General features: G+C 36.3%; 1 protein-coding gene across 1 annotated transcript in view; it reads left to right on the top strand.

Moving 5' to 3' along the window:
* Positions 1–18,641, top strand: part of LOC121428529 (laminin subunit gamma-1-like) — a 57,256-nt gene that overhangs the window by 32,056 nt on the left and 6,559 nt on the right. Inside the window, exons 15-27 of the mRNA XM_041625216.1 lie at positions 22–312; positions 1,074–1,211; positions 2,095–2,286; positions 2,527–2,655; positions 3,125–3,305; positions 4,278–4,412; positions 4,780–4,954; positions 5,247–5,369; positions 5,894–6,008; positions 6,417–6,616; positions 7,269–7,427; positions 8,502–8,601; positions 9,025–9,209. Coding sequence (XP_041481150.1) covers positions 22–312; positions 1,074–1,211; positions 2,095–2,286; positions 2,527–2,655; positions 3,125–3,305; positions 4,278–4,412; positions 4,780–4,954; positions 5,247–5,369; positions 5,894–6,008; positions 6,417–6,616; positions 7,269–7,427; positions 8,502–8,601; positions 9,025–9,209 — 2,123 coding nt within the window. The remainder of the gene's footprint in view (positions 1–21; positions 313–1,073; positions 1,212–2,094; positions 2,287–2,526; positions 2,656–3,124; positions 3,306–4,277; positions 4,413–4,779; positions 4,955–5,246; positions 5,370–5,893; positions 6,009–6,416; positions 6,617–7,268; positions 7,428–8,501; positions 8,602–9,024; positions 9,210–18,641) is intronic.

The following is an 18,641-nucleotide window of genomic DNA, read 5'->3' as shown; positions in this document are numbered from 1 at the left end:
AATTACCTATGAATTATCCAGCCTGTGACTGCTACGCCGGTGGCTCAACCAGCAATGAATGCGAGCAGACCAGTGGCCAGTGTAGCTGTCTGCCGTACGTGAGCGGCCGTGACTGCAGCGAATGCTACCCCGGCTACTGGAACATCGACAGTGGGCGCGGCTGTGAGCCGTGCTACTGCGAGAGCACCGGGTCAACGTCCGACCAGTGCGACATCCGCACCGGTCAGTGTCCCTGCAAGCCAGGAGTGACCGGTCAGCGATGTGACGAGTGCCAGTATGACCACTATGACTACTCGGTGACAGGATGTACTCGTAAGTTATTCTTTGAGTCATAAAGGTGATATTGAAAAAAAAAAACGTTATGGTGTAGCGGTTTGGACTATCGCCTTGTAATCAGAGGGTCCTGTGTTCGAATCCGACTGTGGCCTAGCATCCTTTGGCAAGATGTCAATCCACACTTTGCCACTCCCCACCCAGGTTTTAAATGGGTACCCAGTAGGATGTGAAAACCTATGTAGTATGCCTAGTCATTTATTCTTGGAACTCTTGTTGGAATGCTCCCCAGGGAGAGGAGAAAGTGCATACCTTATGTATGGTCATGCCAGAATCCAATCGAGTCATAGAACTCTTGTTTGAATGCTCCCCAGGGAGTGGTGAGGGTGCGTCATTGTCTGCTGGCAGGGTAATAATAATTGCCATGTAAAGCTCTTAGAAACAGAATATAATAAGCGCTATATAAATGTTACTATTGTAATTTTGTTTATTTATATTTTGAGGATGCATGGAGGAGAATTTAATGTTTCTTTATATGGAAACTACATCTATGCTAGCTAAATTTGTACTGCAAGTTTGATTGATTCTCTGCAAAATTATAATGTTTGACCAATAAATCATTGGGACCATTGCATAAAAGTCAGCACCGACATGGTCATGGACATTATCTGCCCTTCTTGGGTAATCAAAACCATATCAAGCTGTTAGATCTGACAAATTTTCAGACAACAAATGACGACATATCTCCCAGATGCAACATCTAGAATTCTCATATGACTTTTTTCTCTTTTTCTTTTTAGCATGCGAATGCAACCCACAAGGCTCCCTGTTCTCCAATTGCACAGACGAGGGTGTGTGCGAATGCCGACCAGGTGTTATTGGGGACAAGTGCGATTCGTGTGAGGAAAACTTCTACAACATTGCTCTGGGCTGTATACGTAAGTACAACAGGTGTCACCTTGATCTTACATTACCTGTAATTTACACACATTTGGCATGTCTTGTAAAATGTAAATGAAAGTCGAGTCTTCATTTCAGTGCATTTGTTGGTAGATTATTTTTTCTTTGGTGCAAAATATTTTCTCCTTTGTACCTAATACTATAGACATACATTAGAGAGCTGCTATGCCCAAGACCGAGTTCGAGGACCACCCCCCTCCCCTACCATTTGCATTCCTAACATGGTAGATGCAACGTTATTCTTACTAGTCAACTTGATTTGTTATTCCATTACATCCTTTTCTAGTATGAATATTTGTTGTCTTTATTTATCATGTCAAATATCAAGTTGTGTATTTATCTCTTTGAAATGGAAGAATATTAGATGAGATTGAGATTGAATGTATCTTACGCTTCGAGTGTAGATCAACGACTCATTACTTTAAAGCAAATGCGAACCAGCAGTCTTGTATAGCCCCACCTCGAGTCCTCAACTCCTCAAATGTGGCCAGGTTCCTAACCCATGATGCAACATTCTGAGCAGTGTAGACTTGTAATATAGACCCAGTTGAAAGACAATGCTCTAATTAATGATGATACAATGCATTCATGTCGCAATGATTATGTTACCAGGAAGCGTAAACAGATACTCTTTATTCTTTAAACACATTTGAGTTTTTCCATGCAAATAAATTATAGGGATGTTTATTCTCAGTTTCATCAAGTTATTTCCAAAGGTTTATTGTAAGACTAGCTATTTATAACACATGACCAATGAGAGTCCACACACATCATTGGTCAGTTCCCCCCCCCCCAGTAGTTATACTATTTGCTCTAACTTCACCCTCTCCGCATTTTCCTCCAACTCCCGTCTCCATGCAGCATGCCCCGAGTGCTACAATTTGGTGAGGGATAACGTGAACGTGCATCGCCTCAACCTTGACGCACTCAGGGACAAGATCAACCAGATTTCCAGCAACCCCACCGTCATCAACGATACCGACTTTGAGAGGCGACTGAGGGAGCTCGAAGGTCTCCTAAATCAGACTATTGATGATGCTCAGAGAGCAACAGGTGAGGGAGTGCGATGATGATGGTGATGATGATGATGACGACGACGACGACGATGATGATGGTGGTGATGATAATGATGATGGTGATGATGATGATGATGGCAAATGTGATGATGATGGTGGTGGTGATGATGATGATGATGATGAAGATGATGATATTGGTAATGCTGATGATGACGATTTTGCTTGTGATTGGTGAGTTTGAGAAGATGATGAAGATATTATTTTTGTTATCTTTTAGCTGAGGACCGTACCTTAGCTGATAATCTGAACGCCATTAAGGATGATCTGGGAGATCTCAGAGATGCCTTAGCTCGCATCAGGGCCAAGATCAACGAGGCAGATGGAGTAACCCAGGATGCCAAACAAGGTCAGGATAATTCCCTTTTTATCTTCCCCAACCCTCCTTAATCTGTCTCCCTCCATTTCTTCTTCATCTTGACAAAGCTAACTTAACTACATATTAGCTTGTTCTAGTTTGTATCATATGTTATTTTACTTCATTCATATTCAGTTTGTCCCTTAATTTTTTCCCCCTTCCTGCTTGCTACTCTAGAATGGGGTCAATCTTTCAAGTTTTTTATTTATTTCTTTTGATCCCACCACATTCTTATGATGTATATTGTATACTCTATGTTTGCTGAACACTTGTCTACCGAGTCATTTTAATTTTATTTGTTATGATTTGATATGCTTATGCTGTGAATTGTTATTGTGTTTTGATGGAAATGTTGAAAATAAACTTTGAATTTTTAACTATTAGTCTATGGCAAATTGTGTGCAAAAAGCTTCATTCGACTGTAAATATTGACTATATTGCTGTACCTTACACGTTGCAGATGTTGCGGAGGCTATGGCCATCATAGAACGTCTGAAGAGGATGTTGCCTGATGCCCAAGATTACCTTGATAACGAGGGTTGGGCCTTGTTGGACAGACTCAGGGGACTTACTGCCAACATGTCGGCTCAGGACAGGCTCATGCAGGAAATGGCAAGAGAGGCTACACAGCTAGCTGACAAGTAAGCTCTGATGATGATCATTATGTGTATTTCTACCAAAAAAGTCAATCATTTGTACATCCAATCCCTATTTTTTTTCTTCCTATTTTTACTTCACATCTTTAGCTGCTCAATCCATCTTATTTTTGGAGCATATTGCAACTTTTGTATGAACCAGAAACCAGAGAAAAATCACTTTAGCAAGGTCTCATACATACATAGGAGTTTGGACTACAAACATACATATATAGAATTGTATAATAATTTGATGCAAAAGGGGATAGTCACTGGTCCACAGAAAAATTCCCTGTGAATCAATGAGTGGAATATATAAATAAAATCTTTTTGTCATTAGAATGAATTCGTTTTTCTATGGGTGATTGACAGCATCCTTTTCTTGGTAAGCTCTGGAATGATAACATATTCCCCATGAAGAGCTGAAGTTGAGAATATTTTAATGAAATATGCAGGAATCATAATAGAACTAGTGTCATACTGTAGCCAGGGTAGCCACTCCAGTTCCAAAAACAGTTGTTCCAGCAGGTTCTGCTTAACATGATAATGTAATCATCACTTTGGCAGTGGCACGGCATAAAGCCAAAGTCAGGTATTGAAGCACTCGGGAATTTTTCCATACGAGATACCCATTTATACAGCTGTGTTGAGAGTGGCAAAAGTACTTAATTGCTTTGACAAGCCACACGAGTGTTGTGGTGGGATTCAAACCCGGACCTCGTGGTTCATAGTTCGGAGATTTATACTCGTCATATTCATACCTCGGCAATTGTGTGTGTGTGTTTGGGTTTTTAAAGATGTTTCAGTCAAATATGAGTATCATTCTGTGACCTTGATTTATGCCAATAGTAGATATACGACAAAGAGCACAATGTAGATAAATTTCTTTCTCAAGGTCATTACTGCCATCACTGTGTTTTCATCATAGTACATGTATGTTTTTAATTGTTATTCTCTTCTATGTTTTTAACCACACAGCCACACTCGTATGGCTTTGATGGTTGAGGAGACCTCTCAGGAAGCTCTTGAGATTGCCTACCAGGCCTTAGAGGCTGCAAGAAACAGTGGGACTGGTGGAGACCTGGAGGCGATGGTGGAATCGGTGGAGCGCAAGTGAGTCAGGAACAGGATTATATTGTTCATGGTGGTTGTGGAGTTGATGATGATCATGAATATGGCGATAGTAATGATTTTTTTGTAATGATCTGAATCATGTTAGGGATTCGCCGTAGAAGATGATACTGATGTTTGTGTTACTGGTGGTGGCATTGGTAATGATGATGATGATGAGGAGGATGAGGATGATGATTATGATGAGGATGATGATGATGAGCATTGATGATGATGATGAGGGTGATGATGACTTTGATAAGTGTTGGTGATGATGATGATGCTGTTGAATTGATGATTCGATGATGGTGGTGATGACAAAGCGATCATGCTGATAATGACACCATTTAATCCCTCTACTGCCCTTCAGCTACGTTGATGCCCAAGAACTGTTCAACCAAGCTTCCCAAGCTGCTGATGAATGCTTTGACAGGGCACAACGTGCTGCTGAAGAAGCGCTACGTTTACTCACCAAGGCGAACATGCCCCTCTCACCGCTCGATGTCAATTCCCTCCTCGAGGCTGCCAATGATCACAGCTATAGAGTAAGTTGCTCTTAAGTCATTGAAAATCAACCCCTGGTATTTTATCCTGTGATTATTAATTATGCTTGTTGAAAATCTGCCCATTAAAGCAATGATTTAATGATAAAGTGTTTAATATCAAGGTGGAATTTTGATTGTCATGAAATCTTGATTAAGTTTGATAATTGTGCCTTGATATAATGAGTGCATGTGATAGTAATGTCATAGTGATGTTCATTCTCTTGTATTTTCTTGAGACTCTTGTCTTTTGTTCTCATCTGATTCATACAATAATTGTTTTTTTTTCATGTAGGCAGCGGGACTGATTGGTGAAGCTAACGATCTGAGGAGAGAGAATATACAGCTACTGGGTCAGATTGCAGATGATGCTCAAAGAGCTGCAGAGCTTCTTCAGCAAGCCGAGGATGCAGAAAAGGTTAGTAACTTGGCGGCAAATTGGCAGCATTTTACTTTCACAGAGCCTGCCCTGTGGTACTCAATCACCATCACTATCATAGTTGTCATTATAATCATCATCATCATCATCATCATGATCGTCATCATCATCATCACCATTGTCATCACTATCATAGTTGTTACAATTGTTATGATCATCATCACTATCATTTTCATCATCATCATCATTTTCATCAATATCATGACTATCATCACCATCATAGCCATTATAATGATCATTACAACCATTATAATCACAGTCATTGTCTTCAACTTCATCATCATCATTGTAGATATCACCACCATCATCATCCTCATCACCATTATCATCCTCATCACCATTATCATCAAAATCAAATCATCTTGTCATGAATTACCATCATGAACACAATCTTCATCTCTATTATTATTGTTATTATGGTTATTGTCATTTTTGTCTGTAATTTACTCATATTCTTATCTTTTTTTTTTGAAATTGTGATTTTTATCATTTCTTGTGTGTAGGGCATCGCCCGTCTGCTTGCGCAGGCCGATGCTGCTCGAGCCATCGCCAATGAAGCGAGGATGAGTGCAGAGCAAACCCTACAAGAAGCCAAAGAAATCCTCAAGACATTGCAAGGTAATAATTACTATGATCTAGGGTCCTGTCCGTCCTGTATTTTTTTTTGAAAAATAAGGAAAGAACAAGGAGCTAATCGGCAAACTTGTCTCAAGTATGCATAAGGGAGGGACAATGATCCGATAGATTTTAGGGTGACAAGGTTAAAGGTCTCCAAGGTCATCATTTTCACCTTACTGTATTTTGTTGATAACTAAAGAACCATTTGAGGTTTTGACGTCAAACTTGGCTCATTGAAATGGCTTCTGCCTGAAGCAATATTTAAGAGATTAGTGTAATATACTATAGAATGTAGCTTGTAAAGATTTTGCTACTTTTACACACGTATCTTTTTTTTAAATACCCTTCCCTTTCCATTTCTAAGAAAAGTATTCCATGTCATGATTTTTATTCTGATTTTGTTGTCAGGATTCAACGAGCAGATTGAACAAAGCAAACAAGAGGCTGATGATGCCAAGCTTAGAATCCCCGATATCGAGGCCATGATTGACCGTGCTAACATGACGGCCCACAATGCATCTGATGCCATTAGTAATGCAGAGGGTGACGCCATGGCGGCCAGGAACTTTGCCAGGTTGGCAGAAGAAAATGCCACTGCGGCTTCAGAGGTAACTTAATGTGATGCAAAATGGCAGTTTCCCCCTGAATCAAAATGGTGTAGCTTTTTCAGGAAAAGTTTTTGAGCAAACTATACTTTGATAGAAGTGGTCTTGTAGTTTTTGACTAACTTCTGTTGTAAAATAAATTTTATCTGTCCAGTTATGTATGAGTGACTTCATATAAAATCAAATTCAACACTTATTAAAGTTATGGTAATATGTAATGCATATCTTGTCATGAGAAAACTTTCTATCCCTTCATTTATCAGATTTTGAAATCTTACTGTAATTCATTCATTTATTGCTATTTATTTTCTTTATTGTTTTTAATTGATGTATTCATTTATTTTTTATGTCATGATTTTATTTATTCAGTATATTCATTTTTTTTGTATTTATGAATTTTTAATTCTTTTTTCAGGTTTTAATTTTCATTCATTTCTATTTCATGTATTTGTCATTTATTATTTTTCATCCTCCCACTCTCTTTTTATGGTGAGGGTAGCCATGTTTCTCCCTTTTTAAATAAGATTAAAGTGTGTGGGGGGCAGTGGTTTGTTATGTAGTGAACAAATCAACCTGTGCCCTTTCATTAATGAAATCCTGAATCTGCCTGTGCTATGGTGACCTTTGAACCTTACTTTTTGATGTCATGTACTAGGCTGCGAGAGCAGTCAAGACAGATGCTGAAGCCACCAAGCTGGAGGCTCAGGAACAGAAAGACCGTGCCGATGACATGAAAGATGATGCCACTGAACTCATGATGAAACTCAATGCTACTGAAGCACAGGCAAAGGAGGATGGTGATATGGCAGATTTGGTAAATAATTATTTTTTCTTGTTTACTTTTGAATAAACCAGTTTTGAAATATATAAATAATGCTTTCTAATATATTACCAGATAGCTAGTAATAAGTGGTCTTGATAACGTTCACAATGGTGGATTTTGTTTATGAAGATTGGCCCATGTCTATGCACCTAAAATTTAAAGATTAAACATGAATTCTTTAAATTCCTCAAAGTTTTCAGTTGGTAATGTTCCTTATATATTCTTAAGAGTAAGTGTGCCAAAGATCTGAGAGAAATACATGATTTTCTTGGAACAAGATGGAAATTGACAATGGTGAACCATGCCTGCGCATCCATTCACTTTACACACAATTCAGGGATTTTTTATGAGACAGGCTGCATTTTGAGGCTGTTTCTTGAAGTGTCTAAGATTCAATATTATTTCACTGATTCAGATTTTTTAATGATTATCTGCCTCAGTACTGTATTGTAAAGTTTGTCATTGCAGATCTTTTTTATGAGAATTGAATTGCTCAAATATGCATATGCGCAGACAAGGTGCACTACGCAAATACTTATGGCACCTTTCTGTAATTATCATATTTGGCAAATATTTCATATGGATGTTTAACTTTAGCTGTGGATAAATACTGATCTTTTGAAAGTGTCTGTGTTCTGAATTTTGATGGTCAGGAATTTGATACCCCTTTCATAAACCTAATTATGCGGCTAATAGCAGCATAATTTGGTCGTAAAATCGGAGGAGGACCAGAGTTATCCGCATTATTTTGATGCTGCAATTATCCGCATAATAGCAGCACCGGGACCAGATTTTGACTTTATGAACGCATTTCGGAGGGGGTTTGTGCGGTTGCCATGACGATTACCCTCCTTTTTCAGGACGGGCGCTCGTAAAAATAGTGCGGATTATTTTCGGAGTTTTGAACGCAATTTTTATTGAATTATCCGCATTACTCTTAGGCGGCTAATTGGGGGATAGGTTTATGAAAGGGGTATTAGATAGTTTCCAAGAGTTACTTGTTGGTAGCCATTTTGATGAAGCTCATGGAGGAAGACATGTCTTTGACCTTGATTTTCCATGCAGGCTCAGGAGAAAGCAAATGCTGCAAAACAGGTAGCGGGTGCCGCAGTACAGGCTGCACAAAACGCTCTAGATCAGCTCCAGATGATAAAAGCAGAGCTTGGTGAGTAAGGCCACAAAGTTAATTTCTAAAATGTAAAGTGCCACTGTCTTGCACGAATGGGTTATAATGTGTGGTTGTTTTAGCATTATAATAGAGCATATATTAGCACTGTCCACCTTGTTAGGTACTCCAGACACTCCACAACCATTGTCCGAGTGAAGCAATGGTACAGATTTTGGTTCTTTCTGCCTAATGAGAAATTCCTTCTGGCCAGTATCCATGTAACTTTTTGAAGGATTTTTTTCATGGCATTAAATCATTTGATCACCTCTGTTGAGTACCGCATAGTGTGGATAAATTTCTTGCTGAGAGAATTAACACTGTTGCTGAGACTCATGATCCCTTGATTGCAAGGCGAGAGTCAACGCTTCTAGTGAAATTTTGAACATTTTCTGAAAGTTTGATTTCTTGAATCCTCTTCAGATGGGGCAGGTTCCATAGATCTTGAGAGACTTCAAGACCTTGAGGACGATTACCTCAACATCAACGCCACCATCCTCTTAGACTTCAGGCTAGACGATACCATGAATGAACTAAGAGGTTATGCTGCTCAACAAGAAGGCTGGATCTCAGCATATCAATTTGATCTTAGTGAAATAAGAAAAGAGGTAAGAGGCTTTGCTTCCATTTTATCCATCTTTGCATCCATTTTCATCTTCTCTTCACAGATCAAAATGCCTTGTTAAGAACTTCTTTTGTTGTCCCCCTTCTGTATGATATTCTTATGCTGACATTGTACACTTTTCTTTGAATGATGGTGGAAGTTCAGTAAATTCAAATTTAAAAAATTCCTGTGGGAAAGAAGATGGTGCCCAACAGTGTGTTGACAGTGTGGAATACAATGTGATAGTATCTTCGCACTGGTAAAGATACTCAAATTTAATACTTTGAATCTAATACAGAGTCCACTTTGTGAACATACTGTGAATAACGTGGAGCGTTGTGGCCCAGTGGATTAGTCTCCGGACTTTGAAATAGAGGGTCATGGGTTCGAATCCCAGCCATGGCGTAATTTCCTTTGGCAAGAAATTATCCATATTGTGCTGCACTCAACCCAGGTGAGGTGAATGGGTACCCGGTAGGAAGAAATTCCTTGAATGCTCGAGCGCCCGAACAAGGTAGCCATGCTAAAACCAGGGTAATAATAATAGCAGGGCCCGCTGGGATACCAGTTTTTGGAACTGAAGTGGCTACCCTGGGTAAATATGCCTTTATTATTGTTATTATTATTACTTACGTTGCAGAGTTGTCTCCATTGTGAAATTATCTTCATGCTGTAAATTTGAGCATTTAACCATTTTTTATCTCATCTTCATGAAGTCCACAGTGTGAATATACTGTGTGATACTGATCTAGCCTGCAGTGATGATATCTACCATTTGATACTTTGTAACAGCAGTTCATGTGTTCACATGTTTTACCATTGTGTTACGATTATGAGATTTGATGTCTATGTATTATTACTTTTTGTTTTTAACAGCAGTCTTCAGCAATCTTCATGTATCTGAACATTTATACATGTTTTTACATATATTTATATGTGTTCTTTTTTATAAATAAATCTTTTATATTACATATATTTGAACTAATTATACTTTAAACAGTTCATGTGCAATCTGTCTTTCAACATCTTTCCCTACATCTGTTTTTTTAATATTTCCATGAGTACATATATATTTATATATTTGTGTATAGATTTTATAAGTGTGTATGTTCGATACTATGATACTTTTTTAATACATGTTTTTCTTATTGTTGCATTGTTTCTTCTTATCTTGATACCTATAATATTTTTCTCCACAGTGTGCTAGTAATATTCCTTTATGAAATGCAAAATATGAAGTGTTTTAGAAAAAAAAGAAAACTTGTCCTTAATACCAGCTTTTTTATGAATCTTGGAAAATTTCAAAAGTCCTGTTTATTTCTTCCATATTCATTATTGAATTCTGATTTCAATAGCAAAATGAGATGACGATAACCACATGAACTAGTAATACCAGGAGCAGTAATAATGATGAGAAAAATGCTAGTAGTAATATGAAAATAATCTATTATCTGAGTCTGTGTTTTTCTTCACATGCACTTTCAGATTATATCCTCACTTGATCACGTTTTACTTTGTTCTTTTTAAGTATTAATCTTGCACTCCGTATTTTTTACGAGCACTCACAGTATTTTTCTTTCCACGCACTTTCACTCTGATCAATCAATTTTAAAAGCAAAATCAGTTCTTAAAACCTGGACATGCAGATCATTTTAATTTTCATTTTGTTGCTTTTATTTTTATTTGAAAAAAATGAAACAAATAAAGTATCCTATCTATTTTTACCAGGGCCTTATAAAATGAAATATCCAATCAGCTGTAACATCAAGCAAAACGATAGAACCAGGACAAACCATGTACAAAATGTTGAAATTGATTCTGATTATAGATGTATTTATTTATGTTTCAGCCCCAGATCTCAAAATTTGTCTTATTAAAAAAAACCCTAAAATCAGATGGTCCCATTTCATAAAACTTGTTATGATAACAGATGTGCAATAACAGTCTCAAGCTACTGAAATCCTTTAATCTGATTGGTTGATAGATAGGAATTGTGTTTTTTTTATGATGATAAGTCTTTATTGAAAACGGTACTCTGATCATGATTCCTTACAGGTTGCGAGCCTTTCACTCATCGCAGATAAGCTTCCCGATATCTGCCCCTTCCCTGTGAAGTTGGAACCGGTCTAAACCGGTTTCAAGTCACTAACCCACACACACACACACTTGATCTGGCACCAAGCACTCCTTGTGGTATGATTCTATGAGTAGTGGGTTTGAAGTTTGACCCTTGACCTTTGACCCCTGACCCTTGAAGCATGACAAAATGACCTTCACCTTACGAAAGCAGGAACTGATCACTGACTGTTTTTGTAAATACTCATTATGATTCTTACAAGTCTTTTTAATTTCAGCAGGTGTGTTGAACTCCTGACCAATTTTCTGAAAAGAGGTTTAACTTTGATCGTAGCTTAAATCTTGGATTAAATATGGGTTGCCAAAATGTTCAAAAGTGTTTTGATAGAAAATATCTTGGTCTCGTGATTCAATGGCAAATAAATATATCCATTTATTTTTCCTAGGCCAAATTCTATGGAAAAGTAGAGGAAAAGGGTAACATTTGTTATAATTTTTAAAAATTCATTGGTGCCCATGGGTAAATCTCAAATTCAAATCAAAGTGTATATTAAAACTTTGCTCAGAATAGTCCCATATTCTCTTTTTGATGTACCCCTAAAAAAAAGTTAAAATTTCTTAGTACTGCCAATTTTTCCTCCCAGTTATGACCTGATGATGTGTCTTCATGAATATCCATTAGAACATAGACTTCTCTTTTTGGTTTCCTTTTGTACAGTAGTTTTAGATAAAGTGCTGTGATGTATTTGTGGTGGAATGATTTGCCCCCTACCCAGAAGAAGGGAGGGGGGGGGGTACTCAACTATGCCACTATACACGTGCTCAACCTTTTCAAAAACATATATATGACTTTTGTCTCAATAATACTCTCAAGGTTTTGAATGTGCTTCCTGTGCATATTTTATTCCCATTAACGAGGTGTAAATCTTGAACGTCTCTGAACAATTACTTGAGATAACATTTTTAAGAGTGTTTTGGTCGTGCGTGTGTATGCTGACATAGTTGATCCCCCCCCTTCCCCCACCGTATCAACCCCTGCCACTATTTATGTCAAATGGAACTGTACTTCGTAATGTTACACTACACTAAAACTATGTATGTACCAGTACAGTCCATATCCTTATCGTATCTTTATCAAGTTGTGTCAATAACCATGGTGTTGATGATGTTTTTAGTTTTGAGAAAGTAGAACAGCTACGGAACCACTTTTCAATACCAAAGGTCAATGTAGAAGCAGGGGTACTAATGCCACTTTGGACGGCTCTTCACTGTGTGATGTTTCACCTTCATGCGAAAGGCTCTTGAAGATTATAGTAAATTATTAAAGATATGTACATTGCAGCTAAAGAAATGGACTATGCGAAGTATGCATGTACTCTGTATCGTCTTGATATGTAAATGGCAAAATACAAAGTAACAACAACAATCTCTAAACTTTGTAAAAGAATCTGATTAGTCTTAATAACAGGATGTTATTATTTGTATCATTATTGATTCTTGCATGTTTAGGTTCTCAGTTTGGAAGCAGTAAGGGACGCTCTACCCAATTTTTGCCCCCGCGAGCTGGGCATTGAGACACCTGCTATTAGGCCGGGTTTGAGGGGCGATATACCCCCAAACACATAAACAACAACCTCAGGAATGTGAGATTTGAACGAAACAAAAAATGGATTTAAAAAAAAAATAAAGCTTGTAGATGGATAGCAAGAGCTTTGTAGTGAAATTGCATGACAATGTATGGAAGGAATTTACAATTTGATATAAAATATAGTTATGTGAGTAAAAATATTCATAAATCATTTGGTAGTAGCAGTGTTCATTCCATTATTAATTAAATCATTCATTTATTTACTTCATTTGTTTCCTACACACAAAGTCTAAGAGCTCAATTTTTTCAAACAAAAATATGCCAAATCATAAATCATACCAAAATGACCCCCCATGAATATGACAGTAAATAAATGATATTCATTGAATGATAAATTTCAGGAATATTGTTAGTATTTTTTTTCTTTGAAAAATTGCAAGTAATGCATTAAGAAAATACATTAAAGTCTTCAGTACAAAGGGATTTAAATATACTGCAGCAATTTATATCTTTCAGTTTAGCTGTAATCTGAAATCAGTTTTGGATGATTAAATTCACTGTTACTGTTGTTCCCATCATCTCTACTTAGAAGATTTTTATGTGTATTTTTTTTATATAGAAATATTATGCTTTGGACTTGGAGCAATGGAGAAAACAAAGTTCTGATACATAAAATATCTGTGAATTATGGCAAATTAATTTTGAATTGGCCAACTGAGACATTAAAAAACCTCTTTTGATTTTATATATGGGATTCATTATTGACTACTTGGACTTACAGGTAATTTGCATTCAAGCTCAGACTGGTGATACACATGGGTTTCTTTAATAACAGATTGTTTTCTTTCTTTAAAAAAGCGAAATAGTTATTTGTAGTCCGCATCTAGATTTTTGCATTCTTTATCACTTGGGAAAAGAAAAGGAAATTTAGACTAATACATGCCCATAGTATAGGGAGATGGTTGACAGTTTTAGCAAGCATGTTACTAGTCTCAAGCTATACAGCGACGTAGTGAATTTAACATCAGGCATCAGTTAGACATCAGTGCTGTAGTACTTTAGAATATTGCAAAGGAATAGGTCAGAAGCTACATCGTCAGAGGGTATATTTCACATCCATCATTTCATTCCATTTCATATTGTTATCACCTAAGATCCGTTGACTTCATCGTGTTTCATTTTAAGCAGTGAAGTATTGTGTTCAGCCATCATCGTTGTTGCCACAGTCTAGGACAGCTGCTTCTTTCATTTTCATTTGATTCAAACGTTTGGAGTAGCAAACATGATCTCAGTATAGTGACACAACTACCTTCAGGGACCTGTTTCATGAGCCTTTTTGTAACGTTTGAATAACTTTAAGAATGATTTTATGAATGACTAGAATTTGAGGGGGTTAATTATGCAAGAGACTTGAAACTGAGACTTGAATCAAAATGCTTCAGCCAAAGTTTCCATATAGAATTAACATTCTCCATAAACATATTTGATGCAAAGTGCCTTTTTGGCATTTTAGTCAAGGTTATCGATAATATATTCCTGTTTTAATGATTAAATGTTAATTTGGGAATGATATTTTGCTCTCTTTATTCCAGTCCTTCGTAATGTCATTCTTAAACTTAATGAAAAGCTTATGAACCCCTCCCCCAATTATTCAAATACCATGAACATCATTTCTAGTTCTTCCCCCATATTGTACTTTTCCTAAACATGTCTTGTATTATTGTAAAGTCATTTTGTAAGTGACCCTATGTTATGAAAGATATTTTGATGAAGTTTGTCATTTTCATTACATGTACGTTCTATTTGTATACATTCTAATATGACCCACATGTCCTGCATGAATTGTTTCCACGTGGTCACCAGTGAGCGCAGACCTGATGTAACATCTATTTTACGATGTATAAATTGATGTGGAATTTTCTAATAACACCCTTTCTCACCATATGTATACCATCCAGTGATAACGGAGGGATAATTATTTCCATAACAAACATTGATGAGCATGTATTATTGTTTTTGCAATCATCTTTTGGAAGGAAATTTGTAAAATCTTATTCCAGTTTCAGAGAAGTTTTATACCAAATGGCAAATGCCCATTATTTTGTACCAGTTTTCCTTTATTCTTTTGAACAGGATTTTTTTTAGTGATGAACATTCTTATTACTCTTTTCATTGATATCAAGTTTGAACCAAATTTTTAGTGGAATGGGACAAGTACCATGTTCCACTCCAGAAACCGTAGTCACAATTTCCATTGTCCAGAACCATTGGTAATTAGAAATTTGAAAATGTTAGGTATAATTAGATTTTTACTGTAAAATGATCATTCATCCCCTTGCCATTATGTGCCATTGATATCTAGAACAGAGCCAAGTAGTCCTAGATAGGCCTTTCAGTTAGTTACTGTTCTGTGGAGTTTTCTTTTATATGCTGTAAATCATTCAGGATGCGTTTTACAATGAGCTCTTTTTACCTGATGTAATTCTATGTATACACAGCAAATGAATAGATAAGTTTTCAAATTCGATTTGAAGAAAGTAATGGAGAACTTCTTATGTCAGTTGGGAGGCTATTCCATAGCAGCAAAAGAAAAGGTCATTGTGAATGCATCCTGATTTAGACATTCATATGCTAGGTTAAAGTAGGTACCACTTTATATAGTAATATATGAAGAAGTTACATCTCGCTATCATGAAATAGAATAAAGATAGTCATTATAAATACAGATAACATAGTGATAGATTTAGGCTTGGTGATGGATATTTCAGATAATCAAGCATCGTAGTCTAATGTCAAGTATTCCTTTTTATATGTTTTCATGAAAATGCTTTTTTCTTGAGCGAAATGATTATATCAATTCATCAAATATTTGCCCAATATAATCTCGTTGAAATTACCAAAGTCATGTGAAATTACATGATCAGCTAACGTCTGTGAGAACTCTCAAAAATTGTTCTGAAGCACTTGTAACATTACAATATCTATATTCAAATTCAAACTCAATCATTATTATAAAATTCTTTGCACTGACACAAACTATTATTTATTCCTTTGCTGTGTTTTTCATTATTATATCACAATATATTTATATATTTACTATAAATGCACTCTATCATCATTGCACTCACTATACATGTTCTCTCTTCCTCCCTCTCTCTTTTTCTCTCTCCTGACCAGGTTGCATCGTTGGAAACTGTTCGTGATTCCTTGCCCAATTTCTGTCCCAATATTGTGCGCCTTGAGGAACCCCCGGCAGCCCCTTGATCCAGCACCACCCCCACACGCCCCTCCCCGTCCTAACTTCCAAATCATCTTTATCACCCATTCTCATCTCCTGAAGTTCTAAAGGGCCAGTTGGTCACTTTTAACAGAAGAAAAAAAAATGTGTTAGATCTACATGGAGTGCTTTATTTTCAATTTTTTGAATGGAATTTGTTTTGCGGTAGGTCTAATCCATTCTTGTTGATGAATTTACCAATGCATTCAAAGTATTTGGCTTTTATGCATAGGAAATGCGAGTGAGGATTTCACTGTTTCAAGGTTTGAAACTATTCCAGAGGCACACCTGACACTGCACCACACAAAACCTCTTTCATTAATGGCGATTCAATCATCAAAACAGATGAATTTTATAATTTCCCCAAAATATTTCATTCTATCGAATCTTCTTGTCATTTGAGAGCATTGGTTAAGTAGTTTCAAAGAAGCATTCCATGCAGATTCAACTACGTTCATAGTGTTCTTGGCTAGATAGTTTATATTTTACATTGTACATTATAACTCTATCAAGTAAAGCTTCCTATATTACCTCTTATGCCATGTTTACGTAATGGCATTTGTATACTTATTTATGATTTGTAGTTTTTTATTCCGTCTTGTGCTCCCGTCTTTACCTATATCATAAGGTATAAAAATAGAGCCAACATTTCAATCCCAGAAAATAAAAATTGTATTTCTTCTGTTGTTTGTTTTATAAATGTTAGTGTACACCCACAACAGTATGAATTGTGCTATCATACTTTTTAACTTTGAATTTCTTAAAGAGTTCTGCAAAATATATATCTTTATGTGACACCAGGCATTTGTTATGGGGTTTTAAAACATATTTGTCGTAGAAAAACTACTATCTGTAGGCATTTCTAGACAAGAAAAAATAATATTTGAATTAGCCACTTACAATTGTAAGATGCTTTGCAGTAAACTAAATTAAAAGACAAAGTGATAAGAAGCATTAAAAGGTATCACATTTGACTCACTTAAAGTTGCTTTTCATGCAAGGTATTGAAGATGATTTTCCTAAGATTTTATTTCATGCATGACCTAAATGACAAAGTTGACTTTATATCCAAATTTTTGTTGAATATGAAATTGTGAAGTTTAATGACAGTGAATAGAAAATCTCCACAACTAATTAAAATATTATTTAAAGACTTATCAATTACCAGTATGCCCCATTCTCTATAGCTTGGCTTATCAAACTTTTCATTTAATTATTTTTGGGGGGTTTTAACCTGTTTGCTAGTGAACTCTGACCTTAACCAGAATGAACTCTGACCTCTTCAGTGATTGGTTAATTTACAGTACTCTATCCTGTTTCTATGAGAGCTGAAATGATGAATCTTTTGTGCATGCAGCTTAGCTAACTATCTGCCTTAGATTGTCCTGCTTTCTTCCTGTTTTTGTTTCTTCCGTTTTTTTTCCATGTCTGTTTGTTTGTTTAGTTGTTAAATAGTTCTTTGTCTGTTTGTGTGTCAATGTGCTTTGTGAGTAGAGTAGCACTCTCCCCCTATGACTTAGAGGTGGTATGATTTTTTTTAATGATTCTATCTAGTTTTTTATCCTTCTCATTGAGTGTAAATTCTGTGTGATTTCGTCAAAATGCGGAGTATGTTTATTCATTTAATTATCTTTTCCTTTCAAATTTAGCTTGGATCCTGCAACTGCTTTTAGCTAGTAATGAATAGATATTGGTCTGGGGTCGGTCTCACATGGAGTTATGTCTGACTCTGCATCGTGCTTATATGGCAATGCGCACATGACATTTCACATGTGATTTTTTAATTGATGCTTGCCTGTAAGGGCGCATCCCATGAACATGATTTGACCAATTTATTGATTCTTGTTGTTTTATACGACATGCAAATGGGAGTTTAACATTGATTTTTAAGTCAGACATAAGTCTTTGTGAAAACGCTACCCTGATCCAATTGATTGCTATTGATGTAGAATGTGAAAATAATTTGCATGCTCAACAATCTGTCATTTCTGTTGCTTCTCTCTAGTTTCAAATGCTGAGATGTGTATTTATCTCTGAGTCGAATACTTCACATTACTTGCAAATAAGTAGAATTGCGATGCTCTCCAGAACAGTATAAATCCCAATTTCAACATGAAATTATTTTTTATTATCTTATAATGCCTTATTGTTACCCATATTCATTGATACGTTTTCCCCTGTTTTCATTTTGATAGTTGAATTTCATGAAATACAAAATTGACAATGCAGTTGAGGTGATGACGTTGTTTCCATAAATTTCATTCAATTAGCAAATTACAGAAGTTTAAATACTTATCTCACTACCAGTAAATCTTGACATTGACATTTTTTCAGGGTTTGGGGGATAGCGCCCTAACCCTGCTTTGGTTATGGTTTCTGTATCACTGCTTTTTGCTTTATCAACTGGATGGTTGCAATGGCTTGTGGAAATGAAGTTTAGAGTGTTCAAGTTGAAGCATATACTTCTCATGTGTCAAAAAGAACAGTTTAAAGTT

This window comes from Lytechinus variegatus, chromosome 15, assembly GCF_018143015.1.
Source record: "Lytechinus variegatus isolate NC3 chromosome 15, Lvar_3.0, whole genome shotgun sequence".
Taxonomy (NCBI): domain Eukaryota; kingdom Metazoa; phylum Echinodermata; class Echinoidea; order Temnopleuroida; family Toxopneustidae; genus Lytechinus; species Lytechinus variegatus.
This window is presented reverse-complemented; position numbering and strand designations above follow the sequence as displayed.